The following is a 20,322-nucleotide window of genomic DNA, read 5'->3' as shown; positions in this document are numbered from 1 at the left end:
GGCTATCTTAAAATTGTGATCCGATGACTTTGGAGAAAAATGAGCTTGGGGGGGGGCTGGTTGACCTCCAATTTTTTTCAGTTAAAAAGGGCACTAGAACTTTTTATTTCTGTTAGAATGAGCCCTCTCGCGACATTCTAGGACCGCTGGGTCGATACAATCACCCCTGGAAAAAAAACACGCATGCGTGATCTCTCTCCTGGCGAAAAATACAAAATTCCACATTTTTCAAGATAGGAGCTTAAACCCTCTACAGTAGGGTTCTCTGATACGCTGGTTTGATTTTCATTTAGATTCTATTACTTTTAAGAGGTACTTCCCCATTTTTGAAAATATGACAAATTTTCTCAGGCTGGTAGATTTTTATGGGTAAGACTAAACTTGATGAAACTTATATATTTAATGTCAGCATAAAAATACGATTTTTTTGCTGTGTATATTGGTATCAACATCCCGTTTTTAGAGTTTCGATTACTATTGAGCCGGGTCGCTCCTTATTACAGTTCGTTACCACGAACTGTTTGAGAAGGATTGGGACTAGACACTTTTTTTCAAAATGTGCTATTAAACTTGCGGTTGCTGAGGCCAGGGTTTGCTGTTTTCTAGGTTGCAGCAAATTTTGCAACCATGTTTACTATTTTGGCAGCTAAGTTTGTATGTTTTTGTCTACAAGTTCACTTTGATTGGCTTCTGATTTTACTTTATGTTGCACCAAATCATTTCTATTAAATATAAATGTAAGGTGTTTATTTTATACTTGCCCAAGTTTCTATTTAGTGTGTACTCGCCCAAGGCTTTATTCAAGGATACATTTTATTTAAAGTTTCAATTGCTTTGTGTACGGTTTGTTTAGTCATCAGGTCATTGCTGATTAGAACTAATTTCTCAGGAAGTCAGAGTAGATGTGATTTTTAAGAATGTGGCTGTTCAGTGCTGAATGAAAAGATAGCGAACTAATGTCCAAATTCAAAACTTTTTTTATACTTTTCTTGTTTTGCTCTACAGTTTTTCCTAAGTTTTGATGTGTTGCTTTTGGTGCTTTTCTTGTGTTGCTGCAGACACTTTCCTTACTTTTTATGTCTCCTACTGACGTTATAATTTCCGTAATTGCAAACTATTCGATATACCTTTCTTTGATGAATAACTAGGGTCTTATCTTTATCAGAATTAAGAGGACGCGAAATATATGATTTAGTTTTAAAAATAACGGATAAATTATTTTATGGACAAACATTTTGATGGTTGTCTTCAGCGAAAGTCGATAGAGTTTCAACGGAATTTATGTCATTTATTCTGCCTAACATTATGTCTGCTATATTAACACATTTTCATTGCGTGTTTGTACATTGTGGTTGAACAAAATTAGAAAAACAAATACATTTTACATTGGCAAAAGCTTTAAGATAAGTAAAAGTTGGGTCAAATCTAAAATATGTTCCATTGCTGTAAGTCAGCTATTCAATCTGGTGTATTTCCCAACCGGAATCAGTTGTATATTTTCGAAGCTCTGATATTTCTTTTTTAGTATAGTTTTCCCTTCTTTTACAGCGAAACGGCGTGCTGTAACATCTGCCAGCAGTGCCAACGTTTTATCAATATTAGAGCAGCGACCAGAGATCTTGCAACAGTTGCTTGCAACTGTTCTCAATATAATCATGTTTGAAGAGTGTCGCAACCAATTTAGTATGTCTCGGCCATTGCTTGGGCTTGTCCTCTTGAACTCAGATGTAAGTGCCTCTTTCTTGAATGTTTATATACTGTATCCTTTTTTGTAGTATATTTGGGAATCTTACGTCTAGTTCATACATCAGCGGAGATGCTGCAACAATTACCATACCGATTTGAAAAATTGAGATTCCTTTCTGTGGGACATAATAATAAATTGTTGTTTTCCTTCTTCTCAGTTTTTAACAAAATTTGGATTGGTATTATAGTCTTTTTGTTTGTTTTTTTTTTTTTTGTTTTTTTTTTAGTGGCTATACAAAACTGTAGTCAAAAGTGGTCGATCCATTCACAGTTACTTAACTTTAAAAATGTTTATTTATGATAGTTTGTATTATAGTTTTATTATGATACTGCTCTCCAGTACTTGAAGGAAATTTTAGGACTCTTCGTCTGTAAGATACTCCTTGACATTTCAAAGATTTAGACTACCTTCAAACATTCGGTTAAAATACAGGCAATTTATGGAAATTTACGGCCAACTTAAAGAGACTTTGATCACACGGGATTTTATGATTTTACATCCTGAGTCTAGCCAAAGTATAAATTTTCAAAGGGGATTTTAAACAAACCTTGTCTCCCGGAGGGCTGCCAATTTGCGACAGATTTGGGGAGTGGCTAGCATTTTTTGCGACTTTTTTTTTAATCAAGACATTTTTCAAAATCTAAGGATGGGTGGGAGGCAATTGCCGTTCCTGATTTGTCATACTACCGAATAGATTACAAATATTTGATTTGCAGGTTGTTTGAGCTAAGTTTAATATATTTATGTACATATATATATATATATATATATATATATATATATATATATATATATATATATATATATATATATATATATATATATATTGCAAACTTGTGTGTATATGCACGTTATTTTTCCCCCTGTCATAAAATCTGACTTAGAAAACTAAAGCATTTTAGGTGATAAATAGTATCTTTGTCTGACAATGCTTAGCTCAGTGAGAAGACAAAATCATGCCCAAGCCACAGTATAGTCACACATATTGTAAAAACAAGAATGCAAATTTATACATGAATTATGCATGTTTTTCGTTGATTTTAACATCGCACTTGTGGAACAGAAATGAACAGCTTAAATTTCGAAAGTTTGCCTTGAAAAGCTAATGGAACTAATTTTTTCCCTAAATTAATCTGCTTAATTTGAGTCTTTATATCTTTAATCATGTTATTTTTTAACCAAGTTTTTCATACAGAAGTATAGAGTGAAGTCGAAAGTTCACAGATTATAGAAGATATATCTACAAAATTTACTTAAATAAACTGTCTCGTAATGTTTCTCAATATGTGTAGAATTTTAAAAACTAGCATTTTGCTGGAAACACAACACCGATCTAAATGCACCAGGATCTTCTGTTAGGATCAAAAAATTCTATGAGTAGATTGCAAAAAGTAAAAGACTAATTTACAAGTTTCTCAGAAGTCTTTTACTGACCATGATATTGATGACTTGTATACGATTATAGTTCTTTAAAACTCTAAGCAAGCTCAGTTTTCAGTGAAGTGCTAGTCTTTAGTACTGTACAGAAAACATCACGCGTCAGCTTATTACGTTAGCTTTTTTAGAACTAAATTAATTGGATTAACTGAACTGTGGCATATTCTAACATCCGTTGAATTCTAAAAACTAGCGTTTTATTGCTGGTAAATTACTAACGAGAAACTTTTAAATTAGTCTTTGATTTTCTGCAGGATACCCATGGGATTTTCTGATCAAACAGTTCGTGGTAACGAACTGTAGTAAGGAGCGACCCGGCTCAATAGTAACCAAAACTCTAAAAAATGGAATTTTGATACCAATAGCTATATAAAAAGAATCGCATTTTAATGCTGGTTTTAAATATATAAGTTTCATCAAGTTTAGTCTTACCCATCAAAAGTTACGAGCCTGAGAAAATTTGCGTTATTTCAGAAAATAGGGGGAAACACCCCCTAAAAGTCATAGAATCTTAACGAAAATCACACCATCAGATTCAGCGTATCAGAGAACCCTATTGTAGAAGTTTCAAGCTCCTATCTACAAAAATGTGGAATTTTGCATTTTTTGCCAGAAGGCAGATCACGGATGCGTGTTTATTTGTTTTTTTTTGTTTTTTTGTTTTTGTTTTTTTTTCCAGGGGTGATCGTATCGACCCAGTTGTCCTAGAATGTTGCAAGAGGGCTCATTCTAACGGAAATGAAAAGTTCTAGTGCCCTTTTTAAGTGACCAAAAAAATTGGAGGGCACCTAGGCCCCCTCCCACGCTAATTATTTTCCCAAAGTCAACGGATCAAAATTCTGAGATAGCCATTTTATTCAGCGTAGTCGAAAAACCTTATAACTATGTCTTTGGGGACGACTTACTCCCCCACAGTCCCCGTGGGAGGGGCAACAAGTTACAAACTTTGACCTGTGCTTACATATAGTAATGGTTATTGGGAAGTATACAGGCGTTTTCAGGAGGATTTTTTTGGTTGGGGGGAGGAGTTGAGAAGAGGGGGATATGCTGGGGGAACTTTCCATCGAGAATTTGTCATGGGAAAAGAAAACTTCCATGAAGGGAGAGCAGGATTTACTAGCATTATTTAAAAAATAAAATAAAAAATAAATGTGAAAAAGCTTTTTCAGCTGGAAGTAAGGAACAGCAATAAAACTTAAAACAAACAGAAATTATTACCCATATAAGGGGCTCACCTCCTTATGATACCTAGGTCTTTACGCTAAAGTATTTTTAGTAATTTCAACTATTTATTCTACGGCTTTTGTGATTCAGGGGTCATTCTTAATGAATTGGGATAAAATTTAAGCTTTAGTGTAAAGAGCGAGGTACTGACGATGGGGCGAATCCCCTCATATATGTAATAAAAACATGAGAATACAAAAGTTCTTTACGTAAGCTAATTTATAAGCTACGTAAATCTTTTACCAATAAAAAGATTCGTAAAAAATTAAAAGTTCTAGTTGCCTTTTTAATTAACCAAAAAATCGGAGGGCAACTAGGCTTCGCCCCCGCTCTTTTTTTCTCAAAATCATTCGATCAAAATTATGAGAAAGCCATTTAGCCCCCCCCCCCCCCCAAAAAAAAAAATATTCAAATTTCGTTTTGATTATTCCTCTGCGGAGAGCCAAAATCAAAACATGCATTGATTCAAAAACGTTCAGAAATTAAAACAAAAAAACAAGTTTTTTCAACTGAAAGTAAGGAGTGACATCAAAACTTAAAACGCACAGAAATTACTTCGTATATGAAAGAGGCTGCTTCCTCATCAACGCCCCGCTCTTTACGCTAAAGTTTGACTCTTTCTCTCAATTCTTCTTTCTAAAACAGTAAAAAACTTTAGCGTAAAGAGCGGGGCGTTGATGAGGAAGCAGCCTCTTTCATATACGAAGTAATTTCTGTGCGTTTTAAGTTTTGATGTCACTCCTTACTTTCAGTTGAAAAAACTTGTTTTTTTGTATTTAATTTTAAAAGAAGATGCTGTTGTTTTTTTTTGTCAGCTTTATACTGTCGCTAAAGAGCTAATTTTTAGAATTTCACAAACAATAGAAATATCATGAGTCAGTTTATTTAAGCCAGTTTAGTAGGTATACGTTATCTTTCGTAATCTGCGACTTTTTTGAAGTTATCTATCGTAACCTCCGACTTTTTAAAGTTATCTTTTGTAACATGCGAACTCTTTTTAAGTTATATTTCGCAATCTGTTTTTTTAAGTTTATTTCTCGTAATCTGCGACTTTTTTAAAGTTATGTTTCGTAATCTGCGACTTTTTAAGTTACCTTTCGTAACCTGTGACCTTTTTTAAGTTTATCTTTCGTAATCTGCGACTTTTTCAAAGTTATCTTTCGTAACCTGCGGCTTTTTCAAAATTATGTTTCGTAATATGTGACATCTTTTAAGTTACTTTTCATAATCTGCGACTTTTTAAGTTACCTTTCGTAATCTGCGACTTTTTTAGGCTTATTGGTTGTAATCTGCGACTTTTTTGAGTTTATCTTTATGTGACTTTTTTTAAGTTATCTTTTGTAATCTTCAACTATTTTAAGTTATCTTTCATAATCTGCGACCTTTTTTAAGTTACCTTTCGTAATCTACGACTTTTTTAGTTTATCTTTCGTAATCCGCTACTTTACTAAGAGAGCTATGGGGTTTTACAAGAGAAGGATTTTAAACTTACAGTTATGGATTTTTGAGCATGGAGATAGTAATGACGTCATTTTTGCCTTCGTACTCTAGAAAGTGTCATGTGGGAGTTTACGATATAGTTATTTAGGCGAACTTATAAGAAGTCATGTTTAGGATTTAGACCATACAAAATTGATTGGCTATCTTAGAATTCTCATTCTGTGGTATTTTAACTCTCTTTGTGTCAAAATGATGTTTGGTGACGCAATATGGCAGCTAACCTCACTTTGCTCTGGCAAGACCTCTCGTTCCATAAAAAGGGCACCAGAAATAGCAATATCCTTTCAAATGAGCCTTCTTCCAACTTTCTACTACCATCGGCTCGATACGATCACCCCTTGACTATAAATTTATATTACGATCACCCCTTCCCATAACTTTATTTTCGCATGGAACTTTTACTATTAAAATTACGCGAAATAATGCTTACAATTTTTGAAACGGCTACAGATGGCAGTTTTTTCTCGCTGCAGTTCTATTCAAAGCATGTTTTTGAAGTTTTGGTTACTATGGGTCGTGACTCAATCCTTAATAGGTTGCAGCTCTTGCTGCGACTGTGATTTACTTGTGTAAAGAGAAGCTGCTGTTCCAAGCTTCCGTGCTTCGTATTAAGAAAAACTTCTTTCAGTCTTCAATTTGATTGGTCGACCATAGACATGTGTTCAGAATCGATCGACATGTGTTACTATACTTGTTGTTTGGGCAAATTTGACTGTTGCAAGGGATAAAAAGGGATAAGTGGTAAAAAAATACTTTCAAAAGCAACATGGGCATCACGCAAGAATTCATTTGTTCTCAAACCAATATTCTTTCAAACCAAAGCCTTTTGACCTTTTCCTTTTGTAAGTATAGTGTCCTGGCTTAGGCATTCAGCTAGAATTCCTGCTTTGATAACTTCTTACTGCACCTGTCTCCGTGATTTCGAGCGTATTTATCAATTCGAATTGGTTTGCCTTGGAAGTATAGTAATCCTGGTTAGCAAGGACTCACAAGATATTCCAAAACGGAATAGTTTCAACTAAATCCCCAAAAAAGTGATTTACCATTTTTGTGAGACATTATCACCAAACAACTGTTCTCATTTTATGATTTACTTTTATTTTGTTTTATGACCTAAAGCTATGGCAAGGGCATGTGTTACTTGCATTTAGTAATCGACTAGATATGGTAGGCGATATTGTGATAGCCCTGGTAACATCACCCCTCTCTATGAAAAATGATGGATTAGGCCCTGCTTATCCCAATGTCAACAGCGGTTCAGTGTACACTATTTTGTAAAAAAAAATCTGGCTGTGCCTCCTCAATCCCAAAAAATTATTTAGCTTGGGCTGCATCGATGCCTGTAATGGTGTATGTTTACGTTGTTTCTTTAAAAAAAATGTACCCTAAAATTTATTCAGCTTGACTATATATTTCATGGGATAATTATGGGATTGTGACGAAAACCCTATAAATTTAATTAGATCACTAATTTCAAATCACAGGTCTAGCGTTTTGATAAAATTTGCTCATTCTAACTTACTATGAAACATGAAATTAGGTGATATAGATCTTATTTTCTAAGGCAGGAAGGATGGGGTGCATAGGCAGGGAATAGGGCTCATGATGAATAAAGAAGCTGCAAAGTCTTGTTTAGGTTGGGAAGGTATTAATGATAGAATGCTAGTTGCTCATTTTAGGACCAAAAAGTTCCTTAGTTCTTCCCTAGGATGGATGATAGACCATCTATTAACTAGTGAAATGACATTATTCTCATACAATTCTAAAAAAGGGTTATGCCAGCTTTGCCTCTCACTGAGACTATCCGTCTTGGCTTTACACCAATTAGCCATGATTCTCTAAGTTTTTCATCACAGTCCACCATGTTGATTTTAATCAACTTGGGCTCATGTTAGGGTCATGGCGAATCAAGAAGCTGCTAAGTCTTGTTTAGGTTAGGAAGGTATTAGTGATAGAATGCTAGTTGCTCGTTTTAGTACTAAAAAGTGCAGGGTATCAGTCATAGTAGTGTATGACCCTGTAGAACTGGCCGGCGGAGTTAGTAGTGACTCAGATAAATTTTACATACAGCTACGGAAACAAATAGACAGGGTTCTCAGGTAAAAATATGATGTTCAAATTAAGGGGTTTTAATGTCAGGTCGGTAGAAATACGGATAGATGGTATTCTATCCTAGGTAAATTTGATGTAGGAAAAGAAAACAGTAATGGTTACAGATTGCTGGAATTTTGCAGCTATATAAATCTAGTTATAACCAGTACAGTTATAAAATGGCTCATAAATTAACATGATATCCATATGATTATGAAACAGCTACCTTATTGATTAGGCCCAGCGCCAACTGGGCAAATATTTCAAGACAACGGTTGGAAACTATTCTCATCTGCATCTGGGTTACGACCAGTTTACAACCAAAATGAAACCTGTCTCCGCGCACGGACGCGAGTGGTTGTGGATCAATTGTGTTTATGTAATTGAGCAGTTCAGTGTGGTTAAATATGTTGAGTTCCGATGAGGAAGACTTTAATTGACTACTATGGGTACCGCAGGTTTCTTAGGGTTCAGAGGGAGTATTGGGTCCACCCCTACTTGGAAAAGATGCAAAGTCTCGTCTGCTCTTTGCAGCAAAAGAACCGTCTCGAACAGATAGAAAATTTTTCGCATTTTACAGGATGTCTACAGAAAGTTTACAGTTGTACAGCTCTGCATGCTTCTCCTACAAATTTTACGTTCAACTCCTGGTCTGATACATTGAGATCCAAAATAATTGGACAATTTCAACGCGGTAGGTCCTGAAAATGTGTAGGGCAACACTCTGCAACGCAACTGTGACCACTGCTGATGGCTCATACGGAACTATTTTTAGACTGATTAGAAACCAGTCTCATAGGGATTGCCTCGTGGGTGGGGCCCACTCTACTTCAAGGCCATGGTCACAAAACAGTTCGGTGGGCAATTGGTTAGCTATTCTAGTCTCGAAACAGTTGCCCTGTTGGCGCAGGGTCTTATGTTATTGCAAGGCAAAGACTGGCAGTACCGATACATGATGCCAGGACATGTAGAATACTGTTGGGGATGTGAAAAGTAAGGATCACCATATAGTAGTGTCTAGGGTTAATTTAAAGCTAAAATTTAGGATGGGTAACTACTTTCTGGGAAGCTAAGACGCTAGTAGACTGCAGGATGAGAATCTGAGTGAAACTTTCCAGGAACAGTTGCATATGAAACTGGAGAGTAATATTTGACAATGCAGACGATGGATGGAATAATTTTTGGAAATTAGTTTGTGAAGTCGTTGATGGTGTTTAAGGGAAGAAAGTTAGAAACGCGGCTAGGAATAATAGTGAAAATGCTTTATAGAGAAAATGTTTAATAGAGAAAAGGAGGGACTTTTACTAGAATTATTTGAGCGATAGATCATATGGAAATAAGAGGAATGTAAAAAAGTGGAGAAAGTATTGAAATATGTTTTAAGGATTTGTGAAGCGAATGCCATGGATAGAATTGCCGAAGATCTCTGAGATGCAGGAAGACGGCATAATAGTAAAATGTTGTACTAGCATCTTAATAAATTGAAACGGAATAGTCAATTTGGACTTGTCCCAGTTAAAAACAGGAACGAGGCCACAATTAATGATAAGGAAAGAGTTAAAGGAAGATTGCTCGAACATTTTGAGAATGTGCTAAACTGTGACAAGAAAAGATATAGAAAAGAATGAAAAATTTTGTGACACTTTGGATGAGAAGGAAGATTTACTTTTTGAAGAAGAATTAGTTACACTACTAAAGGAATTAAGAAATAATCCGGCTCAGGTGATGAGCCAAACCTCAGGTGGTTTGTTTTTAAATTTGATGGTTATGAGTATAGAGATAAATTAGACAAGATTATGAATACGATTTTAGAAAAAAAGGAAATAGCTAGTGATTTTTAGGAAAACTAATGGAACCCCCAATAGTGAGTTTAGTAATTAAGAGGCATTTGTTTGGTTTCTATAGTAAGCAAATAACTTAGTTTGATGATACTTTTTAGCCTTGGAGATACTGTAGATAAAGTTTTAATAGAAGAACAGTGTGGTTTTGGGAAGGGTAGAGAGTGCGTCGACCACATTTTCACTCTTGGATTAATAAATAAAAAGTCCCTGAGTAATCAAACCCCTTTAGTCCGGCGTTTATAGATGATGAAGAAGCGTTTGATTTAGGTGATAGAAGAGCTTGAGCGAAGTTTCGATCCTTGTGTAGTATACCAGGTAAATACATTAAAGCAATTAGTGCTATGTATGAGAATGACATTGTTGCAGTTACGGTAGGAAATCTGGTTAGTAACTGTTTTTTTTTATTGAATCTGGAGTTAAGGTAGGTTGCATCCTTTTCAGTTATATGGATCATTTTTATGTAAAGAGCACAGTAATGGCAATGCACGAACACGGAATTAATTGGAGAAGTAAAATTCTCCTTGACCTAGATTTGGGTGATGATATAAGCATCCCAGATGAAAATGTTAGCAAAATGATTGAATTTTTAAGAAGAAGACAAAGTCCCTGTGACTCAGAATAACTGAAGGTAAAGAGGTGATGCTGGGTAATGAAAAGATTGACCCCACTTACCTAGGTAGCATTATTAGTAAAGACGATGGGTGCATTAAAGACGTTAAAGGTAGAACTGCCAAGGCCTGCTGTGTTTTTTTTACAGTTGAAAACAGTTTGGAAGAGCAGGAAGATAAGTCTGCGGACCAAGACCAGAATATTGGAAGGTTTAGTGATGACAATGGTCACATATGATTTTAAAGCGCGGGCGCTCCGACAGACGGCGGAGATTTGCTAGATTTTTTTCAGAGAAATTGCCTACTGATTTTTTGGGTACCCCTGACACTGACCTTATCTCAAACAGTAAGCTCTAAAAAACGAGGTTCAATCCCGCTTTTTAGGGCTATAATGAGAGAAATTTTGAGATCACTACAACACGTTCTTCGAATGAAGGATGACAGATTGCCATAGATAGTCCATGTCAGCCACCTGTCAAGGGCCAAAGGAAAAGAAGGTCGTCCCCGAATGCGGTGGGAAGATGCCGTAAGGAAAAATTTAACGGGAATAGGAACTTGTTGGAAGGGTGTAAAGAGGGGGGCTTTCAATAGATTCGGATGGAGGAGGATTGTTGACAGTTGTGTTGGCCTCAGGCGACTTGGTGCTGCACTAAGTTGTTAGTAGTAGCATCATAACTCTGCAAATTATACACACATTCTGTACGCGAGTTGAGCTTTTTTTGGTTGATATTTTTTGGAGTATTTCGACGGTCGTAAGAGGGCATGTACGTTTGTAGTTAGGTATTTTTTGGTGCCGTTTTGAGGAGAAACTATGTTTATTTTTGTGGACTATTTGCCTCTACCTTATCTACACCATGCCCTGCCATTTGGGAGGGGGGCGTGTGTGGTTAGTGTTTGCTTTTGCTTTATAAATTATATTAAAATATGAAAAATTGGATTGATTTTTTTACTCCTGTCTTCATAAAGGGAAAAAGAACATTAAATTTGAAAATGAAAGGTGGAGGGGCTTCAATTTCTATGTTTGTTCACATGTATTACGTCAGGGTTGTAATCAAGCTAAGACTCCTGGATATAGGATAATTTAGGTCGAACGAGGTGGGGTATTAGGGATACCGATAATCCGAAAGTAGAAGCTTTGAAAATATTACTTTTGGACGTGATTCGTTTTATTCAGTAGCATATGTCACTGTGCAAGGCATAACAAGTGCCCAATATATTATTAACTCTCTTACCAGTTTATTTACATGGTTTCGTAAATCTGTTGAAGTTTTGTATGACAGAATAAAGTTTTATTGGGCATAGAGTTTTATTGGGTATTAACCTTTATCTGACAAAATTTGTTTTTCAATCTTTCTAAGTAAAATGAAAACCCGGTCAAAAAAACCTGGTCTAAGAAAAAGAAAACGTGATTCAGTTTCCCGGCGAAAAATATTCAGTGGTAGTCCATAGTGGTAGTGGTAGTCAAACTATAATTTGATCGTACAAACATAAGGAAACGCATTTGGTAAAAGACATAATTTTAAATAACTGAAAAATAGTCGCTTAAGTTTTTATTTATTTTCAGTACTTTACCCAGCTACGGAACACAATTATTAGCAGTCAACCCCCTGACAAGCAGTCTCTTATGGCACAGGGATTTGAAAATTTAATGGATGGCATTGAGAGCAACCTTATGGCTAAAAACCGAGACCGGTGAGTCGGTATTTTCCTGTTTTTCATTCCTTTCTATTATACTACAATTTTTCTGCATTTACTCTCGTTTTACCAAGGAAGATATGCCGTTCAGATCATTTTATAAGAGCTCTCGGAAAATGGAAAATGGAATGGACGTAAACGGCGGTACAGAACATTGTATTAGGGGTTTTTGCTACACAAAGGGTTATAATCCGCAATTTCAAGTTTTTTAATGATTCTTATGAATTGATTGGTATTTAGAAAGCTAAACTAGGAATCGCTAATCATAAACCTTGAAGTGGTGTAACACACCTAACTATAATTCCATTGAATGTGGAAGACATGAATCAATGCTACGACTATCTTGTTTTTCGTTCAACAATTTATATGCTCATATTTAAAAAAAAAGTAGCATTGCTGACTCTTTCCTTTCTTCAGCATTGAACTCAGTCTAAAGAGAGGTGCAATGTACCCTCCAACCGTCCTTATCTGAAGGAAAATTTTGATTCAATGTTAAGAATGGCTGTTGAATAGAGACGGGATAGTCCTCTTTAAAGATTTCGACGATGGAATGTCATATTAAAATCATGTGCATACCTTCATAAATATGGGGGAGAGGCTTTATCACCGGAGAAATATATCCAACTGAACTTACTCAACCCTTTAAAATCGAGAAAATTCTTGCCTGAAATTTATCCATTTTTTACTTCAAATCCTTCCCCAGAAATATACCTCTATTATTGGAATTGGTTAAATGTACGTCCTAATTGTCCTCATTGGAAGACATATTCCTGATTACTACTGAGTGAATGACACCCCCACATTATTAAAGAAAGCTATAGGGTGTTAAATGGAAGGTTACATTCATATCCTTGTCTCCACAGAAGGGCGAGTGGGATGTAGAGGCATCCTCTAAAATAATTTTTCTTCAGAAAACGCTGCACAACTTGAAAACTATAATAATTGTTATTTTTTTTTTTTTTTTTTTTTTTTGAGGCGTCAGCTCCTCATTCCTTCGGCAATAGCCTTTAGGGTTAACTTTTCCATCAAAATAATTAGATTGAGCCATTGTGGAAAATACAGAGGAAGCTTAATCCAATGATTTTTTCCCCTTTTAGTGCCTATTTTAAGAAGTATGGAAAGTTGGTGCCTCTATAACTATCCGGTTTTTTTTGGTATTTTACATTGCTGAGCCACAATTATGTCCCACATAGTGTAAGATATTGAAGAGGCTTGAAAAAAAAAATAACACTTTAACAAAACTAAAACTAACGCCGTCCAGTGTAAGATATCGAAGAGGCTTGTAAAAAACTAACATTTTCTCAGAGCACACTCAGTCGAAGGGCATGTGTTAGTTCCGAGGGGTATTTTCATGTGGTAAATTGTTTCTTTCTCAGGTACATTGCTGTGCTTTATGTGATTAATGTTTTCTTATTATAAGCGAATTAAAAATAGACAGAAAAAAGGTTTTTGACATAAAATAAACCGCTGCTACTTCTATTGACAACTCATTGCATCTTCAAGCTACCTAAGGCCAACCCTGCTCTCTGCGTTCCCATCCACCCATATCCATTACAAGCTTCACTTTAGCCTTTCCCATGTAGTTTGAATTTCCTTTATATAATTTCTAATGATCTCTTCTTATTCCTTTTGGGAACGAATTGTATTATGCTTGGCCAAAAAGTACAATCTTTGTCAAAATCTATAATCGTCTATGTCTATATCATGTCTTTAATCGTTTACCTATAAAACGTGCCGAGCGATCTTAAACTTTCATTTGTTATTACCCTTGATGGTGGGAACCACACTTTCTGTACAGGTTTATTTGACTTGTATTATTTGACTTGTCAGTCCAACGAGTACCTAAAGCTATCCGTAGAGAATCCCTCTGAAAAACATTTAACACATCTTCTGCTTTCGAAAACATCCAAGTTTCAGATCATATTTGACCAGTATCATTGCTTTCTCTTCCAATATTCTAGTCCCAGTTCGCAGACTGAGGTTTTTATTCTTCCAAACTTTTTTCCACTGTGAAAGCCCGGAACCTTGGCTATTCCCTTTTTACGTCTTCACTCCACCCACTTTTTTTGTTAGATAATACTACCTAAGGAAATGAAGCTATCCTCTTAATTGGTTTTCTCGCTAACTAACATCACCTTTTACCCTTCGTTTATTCCCAGTCTAATTGATTCGGTCTTTTTTGTTAATTTTAAAATCAGTTCTTAAATCCTGACCTCTCAGCATACTTAAAAAAGTTATTCATTGCGCTAACATTTTTATCTAGAACACTCAACTAATTTATATAACCAAAGTCCAGGAAATATGTACCTTCCCATTTGATACCATTTTCTCTCATAGACTATCATGTTCCTTAGGACAAACTCTATCAAAACAATTCATGTAAATGAGGATAGGACGCAACTTATTCCGCACCAAATCAACTGCTAATCTTCTTTCCTATTTAACAGCAGCAGTATTATCGTCCCACATAGCACTAATTACTTCAATTTGCTTATCTGTTATACCATACAAGGAAAGAACCTACGCCAAAGCTTTTCTATCTACTGGATCATGTGTCTATTCATACTGTAAAAATGAGGACAAAGGCGGTATCTGATAGTTTTGATCCGTGATTCTCAGGGTGGGACACAGGCCCCACCGTTGGGGTACGGCAATATTTTGGTTGGTCATGAGCAGGGTTTGTACCCTTCAGCTGACAGTACTGAAGGCTAGAGCCTTATTTTTGAAAAAAAAACAATTTTCAGGTAAATGACGTTACATTCATGCATTTCCAGAGCAAAAAGGTGTATGATAGAATGGCAATGACGTCATACATTGTATAAAAGGTGTTGCATTCAGACAATACTTTTCATTGGTATAAAATATGCTTAGAGGATGACCCAAAAAATATATTGAGTTACTGGCCTTTTATTTACGCGTTTTCACCTTCAGGTGAATAGGCAACGTGTAAAGTTTTAAACAACTAAATTTATATATCACGAGAGAACATCGGGGTTTCAGAAATGCCTAGGTGGGGCATGGCCCAAAATCGGTCGGGAGCCAATAGTTTAAACTGGTTTAGTAATCTAAGAGTGAAACTTTGGTTTACGTGTCCTCTCCCCTTCCTAAATCTATAGTATTCTTCTCTTAAAATCTTATCTATACCATTTCCTTGTCAATATGTGTTATCATACTAAGTAATTTGCTTACTACAGAAATCAAGCAATAGCCTCTGTAATAACTGTACTTTCTCCTATTACTTTTCCTATAAAAGGTTCTAATTAAAGTTTTCCTAATATCCTTAGGTATTTCCCCTTTTTCAAGTACCGTATACATAATCTTCAGCATCCTAATCCGAATTTTTCAACCACCATATTCCAAAAGTAATTTATCACGCTATCAGCCCCTGACACCTTATATTTTAAATTGGTACTGTTATGTCTTTCGTGCGAAATAAATCTTTCTCGGATTCTAAATTTTCGAAGTTCTCGTCATTTTTTTTCCTGTATCATTTCCTACGACTTTTTTCTAGAAATTCCCCAACTGTTCTCCTCATCTCTCCTGTACACTTTCCCAATCTTTTTTTAGGTCTTGATCTACCTTTAGATGTGACAATTGTAATATTGTTCTTACTTCACTTCTTATCCTTGTAAAATCTATGACCTAGAAGATTCTAATAACCCCTGAAACCACTTTTCTTTTCTACCAAGGTAAAACCGTTTTCGCCATTATTCCTAGATGCATTTCTAATTTGTCCTATCCCCCCCGCCCAGAATACTCTGCTACTTTTTTTAACTTATTTCCTAAAATTAACTCACCCATTTTCAATGTTTTCGAATTTCAAACTCTCCAGTTTTATATCTAACTGTTCATGGAAACTTCTTATCAAGTTTCCATCCTGGAGCTTATCAACGTCATAGCTACCCGGAAGAGAATTGTCCTTTCTAAATTTCAACTTTAAACGCTACTAGATGTGATCTTTACGCTTATCTTCAGTTAAAGCACTCGTATATAGCATAGTATCCTGTGTCGATCATCCCAGTCTTCGAATTACATTAACACAACCAATAAAGTTACCCATATCACCATTGTTTAATGGGTCTTTGTGGTCTGAGCCTTGACTCAGTTTGGCGAGTTTGCTATTAATAACAGTAACAATCGTGTGTGGACCATTTTGACTTATGAGGCATTTTATGACCAAAGATCGTATAGATTATAATTAGATTATTGTGCCTACAAGTTTGTTTTGTTGGTAAAACAATCACATTTTAAGACCCCAAATTCATCTAAGCTAGGTTAGCGTCTATGTCTATTTTTACCAATTTGGAGGTGAAAGTCTCCTAATAAAATACCCATACTCTACCTGGGATCTTTCCTGTTTGCTCCTGTAATTGTGCGCGTGATTCTAATTCTACAATTCTAACTCTACAGTTTCCGTCTGACGGTCAAACAGTTCGTGGTAACGAACTGTAGTAAGGAGCGACCTGGCTCAATAGTAACCGAAACTCTAAAAAATGGAATTTTGATACCAATAGTTACATCAAAAGAATCGCATTTTAATGCTGATTTTAAATATATAAGTTTCATCAAGATTAGTTTTACTTATCAAAAGTTAAGAGCCTGAGAAAATTTGCCTAATTTTAGAAAATGGGCGGAAACACCCCCTAAAAGTCATACAATCTTAACGAAAATCACACCATCAGATTCAGCGTATCAGAGAACCCTATTGTAGAAATTTCAAGCTCCTATCTACAATTAAATAAAAAAAAATAGTTTTTTTTAACTGAAAATAAGGAGCGACTTAAAAACTTAAAACGAACAGAAATTACTTCGTGTATGAAAGGGGCTGTTCCCTTCTCAACGCCCCGCTCTTTACGCTAAAGTTTTACTCTTTCTCTCAATTCTATTTTATTAAACAGTAAAAAACTTATGTCCCATGTCCCACAGTCCCCGTGGGAGGGACTGCAAGTTACGAACTTTGACCTGTGTTTACATATAGTAATGGCTATTGGGAAGTGTACAGACGTTTTCAGGAGTATTTTTTTGATCCGGGGGAGGGGGATAAGTTGATGGGGGGGTTACTTGGGAGGATCTTTCCATGGAGAAATTTGTCATGGGGGAAGAGAATTTCAATGAAGGGGGCGCAGGATTGTCTAGCATTATTTAAAAAAAAAACAATGAAAAAATAAATATGAAAAGTTTTTTTCAACTGAAAATAAGGAGCATCATTAAAACTTAAAACGAACAGAAATTATTACGCATATGAGGGGTTTACCTCCTCATAATACCACGCTCCATGCGCTAAAGTATTTTTAGTAATTTCAACTATTTATTCTACGGCCTTTGTGATTCAGGGGTCATTCTTAAGGAATTGGGACAAAATTTAAGCTTTAGTGTAAAGAGCGAGGTATTGACGAGGGGGTGAACCCCCTCATATACGCAATAAAAAAATACGAATATGGAAGTTCGTCACGCAAGTTAATTCGTAAGTTACGTATATTTTTTACTAACGTTCGTAAGAAATTAAAAGTTTTAGTTGCCTTTTTAAGCAATAAAAAAAATGGAGGGCAACTAGGACTACTCCCTTGCTCCTTTTCTTTCTCACAATCTTCCGATTAAAAAAAATTAATATGCAAATTTCGTTTTAATTATTTATGTGCAGAGAGCCAAGATCAAAAAATTCATTAATTAAAAAAATGTTTTATTTTTTCAAATTAATTTAAAAAGAAGAAGGTAAGTAGAACTCTCGGGACTACAAGGTATTAAATAAATAAAAAGTTTTTTTTAACTAAAAGTAAGGAGCGACATTAAAACTTAAAACGAACAGAAATTACTCCGTATATGAATAGGGCTTTTCCTCCTCAACGCCCCGCTCTTTACGCTTAAGTTTTTCACTATTTTAAAAAGTAGAGTTAAGAGAAAGAGCCAAACTTTGGCGTAAAGGGCGGGGCGTTAAGGAGGGAAAGCCCTTGTCATATACGGAGTAATTTCTGTTCGTTTTAAGTTTTAATGTCGCTCCTTACTTTTAGTTAAAATTTTTTTTTTTTTTAATACCTTGTAGTCTCGAGAGTTCTACTTACCTTCTTCTTTTAAAAACTTGGACTTGATCATTTTACACAGTAAAGCATTTACGCATTTATGAGACTTTTCAATTTTCAAAGCAGCGTTTAAAATATTTTGTATAAAGAGAGAGTAGTTTAGGATAATTTCTGTCCGTTCTAAGTTGTAATGGTGCCTTTAATTATGCGCAGCTTAATAATGGTATTATATTTTAAAAGTTTAAAATGGGCTTGCTTAGTAAATTCATAGTTCCAGCAAGTGACATTTTGACCCTCGAGGCCTATATATTCTTCAAGCTGTCTTGCCTTCGTCATCGCAGAAACCATCTTTCTTTCTTTATCCGAAGTCTATCTTGGAAGCCCGTTAATATTATATAATCCATCAATATTATAGAGTTATTTACATTAATTCTTTTAGCATGATAGATCTGCTTTAGTTCCAACTGGGAAGATACTCTGTTGGCTACGACTAGAATCCAGAAATTCTGTTTTTTTATTCTTTGATTGATGCTGGTTGCTCCTCTTTGTTTTATTCCTCTTTCTTTTTAAGCTACAAATTGGACTCGGGACTCTGCCAACGGAATTTTCGTGTGTCTTTTATAAGTTATTTCCTGTCTGTATAATGTTGATTCAACCGGATATCATGATCAAGGGATTCTTTTGTTTTGTAATAAACGCAGATAAAACTTTTACAACAGTGTCTCCGCTAGGGACATTACTCTTTTTTAGTTATTGTTGTATGGTATCCTTGAAGAACGTATGGTCGTGTTTTCGTATTTTACTCCAATATGCCAAGCCTTTGAAAATATATTTCGAAAGCATGTTTAAATATGAACCTAGCAAACTTGAATAAAGTATTTTGTATTTCATATTTTACAATTTAGCTTCATTTTCTATTTTGTGTCTTTTCTTCTTTATTTTGTTCCATCTGTCTTTCGGATGGTTGTTTTGTGTCGTATGGTTTGACTGGGCCATGTTGTCGAATTGTTTGTAGTTTGGTGCTCTCTGCACACACGAGCTAGCTCTTTGTACAGAATATTTGTATGTCTCTTTGTAAAAATGTATATCTAAATAGAATGTACAGGTCTGCTGAAAATGAGTTAAACATAATCAACACCAGGCAGGTATGCAGTAGGAGGATAGGGTTTTAGTTCTTGTCTTCTCTTGACATCTCAGGCTGATTGTCATTGCGGTAGTATTAGTAGTCATGGTTGCAGCGGTAGCTGCAACCTAGTAAAAGATGAACACATCCTATGGTAAAAAAAGAGCCTGAAACCCCTAAAAAGAGTGTAGGATGGAAACACAAAGTACACCATTAGAATTGTCTTGGCCGAAAGCCCTATACAGGATACTTACAGTTCCTTGGCTTCAACAAAAAGGAAAATCTATTGGCTTGAAAAACCAGGACCGTGGTTGCAACATAGTAAAATCTGCATCGGAAGTACCTTTTTTTTCATTTTTCTTCTCCAGAGCTACCGGGACACTCAAACATCATAGAGAGCCGTTTAATGGCTCACTTTAAAGGAAATTGCTACATCTAGTGCCTTTTGTCATAAAATGACATAATATTTAAAATAAAATCTATTAATTGCGAAAAACAACATTTTCTTATAATACATAGGTTACAAAGTTCTAGATGCTTTTGACACAGTTCTGCTTCATAGCTAGAATACTACGAAGAAATTTTATGAATTGTTTTTACTGTATGAGAGCAGCAGAGACAGTACTGACCGTACGTCTAGTAGTACTGTGTATCGACAGCTGCGTCCGAGAGTGAATTCTGTTAATGGCTTTTACAATCTAATGGCCATGTTTTTTTTTTCAGATATTTTATTGTTACATTATCAAAAAGTGCCTAGAACTAACTCCCTTCGAATCCTATGCAGAGGTTCACAGTTATTTAGCTGCGATAACTTTTAACTCATCCTATGTAACAATGGTAGAACAATTTCTTAACACCCTTGGAATATCTGAACAGTTTATTCATCTGGCACTTAATCCACAAAAAAAAATTAAACTAGATTAAACATAACTTGAAGCGAATAGGATCATATCCTTATTACAGAGCAAAAGTCAGTTTTTTTTACGACCGGTGTTCTAAACAGTAAGCATAACTAATATGTGTTCTAAACAACTAAAGT

The 20,322-nt window shown here is 35.4% G+C and overlaps 1 protein-coding gene across 1 annotated transcript in view; it reads left to right on the top strand.

The window, feature by feature from the left end:
- Positions 1-20,322, top strand: part of LOC136027124 (exportin-7-like) — a gene marked incomplete in the record, with an annotated part of 197,101 nt that overhangs the window by 155,404 nt on the left and 21,375 nt on the right. The window contains 2 exon segments of the mRNA XM_065704079.1: positions 1,549-1,727; positions 12,013-12,140. Coding sequence (XP_065560151.1) covers positions 1,549-1,727; positions 12,013-12,140 — 307 coding nt within the window.

Source organism: Artemia franciscana, chromosome 5, assembly GCF_032884065.1.
Source record: "Artemia franciscana chromosome 5, ASM3288406v1, whole genome shotgun sequence".
In the NCBI taxonomy this organism is placed as follows: domain Eukaryota; kingdom Metazoa; phylum Arthropoda; class Branchiopoda; order Anostraca; family Artemiidae; genus Artemia; species Artemia franciscana.
The sequence above is the reverse complement of the archived record's forward strand: the minus strand, read 5'-3'. Positions and strand labels throughout refer to the sequence as shown.